This window comes from Octopus bimaculoides, chromosome 25 (assembly GCF_001194135.2).
Source record: "Octopus bimaculoides isolate UCB-OBI-ISO-001 chromosome 25, ASM119413v2, whole genome shotgun sequence".
In the NCBI taxonomy this organism is placed as follows: Eukaryota; Metazoa; Mollusca; class Cephalopoda; order Octopoda; family Octopodidae; genus Octopus; species Octopus bimaculoides.
This window is the reverse complement of record NC_069005.1, coordinates 31,488,541-31,490,515: the sequence shown is the minus strand read 5'-3', so window position 1 is coordinate 31,490,515 and position 1,975 is coordinate 31,488,541. Positions and strand designations below refer to the sequence as shown.

Sequence of the window (1,975 nt, the reverse complement as noted above, 5' to 3'; positions counted from 1 at the left end):
TGTTTTTTGGCTTCTTATTTTATTTATTCCCTTTTTTTTTAGGAGTGACTTGAGCCAAGACAGAATCAATTGCCATCATTGTTTTCATAGCTTAAACAATACCGAGGATTTACAAGGATAAAATAATTCCTTTTCTTTTATTTCTATTATTTTCAGCTGGTGGAGCAGGAGTGAGGTGGGATTTGTAACTTGTTTTTAGCAGATCATGCCCAGAAGGCTCCCTCTATCCATAGATTAACAACACCAGTGACTTGTGGGACAAGATGAAGGCACTTGCCCTTTTTTTTCTCTCCCAGTTGGTCAGACATGTTGGTCAGTTGTTTCATGCATGTTGATGTCGCATATTTAAAGCACAGACAAATAAAACATGAATGACTAAAACAAGAGGAGACACATGGGATGGAGAGTCGCTGAAGAGGTCACAGGAGGTGTGACGAAAGAGATTCAGACAAAAGATACTAAAATCATCACCATAAGAATTATAAAGCTGAAATGAAGAACAAATATACAGTGCATGTATTTGGGGGCAGGAGACACACACCCAGCCTGAAATATAACAAAAATAAACAAAACAAAGTAATATAACAATAAAAAAATCCTAAATTAGAAATCCTCAGATGTTTTCTCCCTGGGGTACTCCTTCGTTTCCACTAGTGCTGGCATACCCCACACTCCCCTTGTCATGGTTCTGAAGTTTGGCACATTCCATACACTTCAAGTCCAGCAGCTTTTACCATGCCCAGAGGCATAGGTGTATCTTGTACCCTTTCATCCACAGCAGTGTTGATGTACCCCATTCATGCCCAGCAGTGTTGACATATATCACATACCCTTTGACATGGTCCACCAGCGTCAGCATTCTCTGTACTTCCTTCAGCATACTTTGTACTTCCTTTCTCATATCTAATAGTGTCAGTGTACCTCACACCCCGCTTCGTTATGTCCAGCAGAACTGGCATACCTGTGCAAAGGATAAAACAGACAATAGAAGCATATTATCATTAATTTGGTTTCAAAGAGTTCGAATCCAGCTGCAATCAGCTTCACCTTCCATCCTTCTGGGATCAGTACTTTATTTTAATAAAGTACCACTTAAGTACTGAGGTTGACTCATATTGATACATTTAACTGTTTTTTTCATCCCAAATTTCTGGTCTTGTATCAAGCTACTATATACATACATATATATATAATAATATTAGGGATAAAAATCCAAATTTACAGGTAAAAACTCAATTTAATTTTTAATAAATTGAATTTAATTGAGTTTCACAGTATAAAATATAAATATATAGTTATAAAGAAAAGAACCAAAGTTCATGAACTAATCCATGAAAATCCAGTCATGTATAATTGTGCATTTACTTATTAATTTTTCTATATGTGACTGGATTTTCATGGATTAGTTCATGAACTTTGGTTCTTTTCTCTTAAACTATATATATATATATATATGCATGTATATATATTAATCAATGCTTTTATGCAGTGCAGAGCATGCATGTTCTGCTGAGCATAATGGCTTCCTTTGTATTCTATTAGAAAAGGAGACAGACAGACAGACAAAGAAATAGAGAGACAAAGTGAAAGACAGGTAGACTGAAAGAGATATTGATAGATAGCCATAGGCAGAAATAGACAGGTCATTAGACAGATAAAGAGAGTTTGACAAAGAAAGATACATAGAAACACAGAAGTAGAAACCAAAAAACAAACAAATATAGGGGGGAGGCTAACTTTAAAAAAAAACCACACTAAACAAATAATGCATAAATAAATGAATGAAAAACACACAAAAAAAGAGTTAAAAAGAAAAACAAGAATGTTCTCCAAGAGAAGAAGTTTTGTAGTGAAATTATTTACTGAAATTCTTTTCACATAATTTATCACATCAATGTTCACTAACTTTCGCCAGACTTCTACAATGAGCCGTACAATGAACAGAATTATAGAGTCAAGTCAGAGAAAAACAATA

General features: G+C 34.6%; 1 protein-coding gene across 2 annotated transcripts in view; it reads right to left on the bottom strand.

Annotated features, from left to right (window-relative positions):
* Window positions 1-8: 8 nt before the first annotated feature.
* LOC106880689 (carbohydrate-responsive element-binding protein) overlaps window positions 9-1,975 on the bottom strand; it is a 97,915-nt gene continuing 95,948 nt past the window's right edge. For both annotated transcript variants that reach the window (XM_014930749.2, XM_052976779.1), the window contains one exon: window positions 9-961. In XM_014930749.2, coding sequence (XP_014786235.1) covers window positions 798-961 — 164 coding nt within the window. In that variant the 3' untranslated portion in view covers window positions 9-797. The remainder of the gene's footprint in view (window positions 962-1,975) is intronic.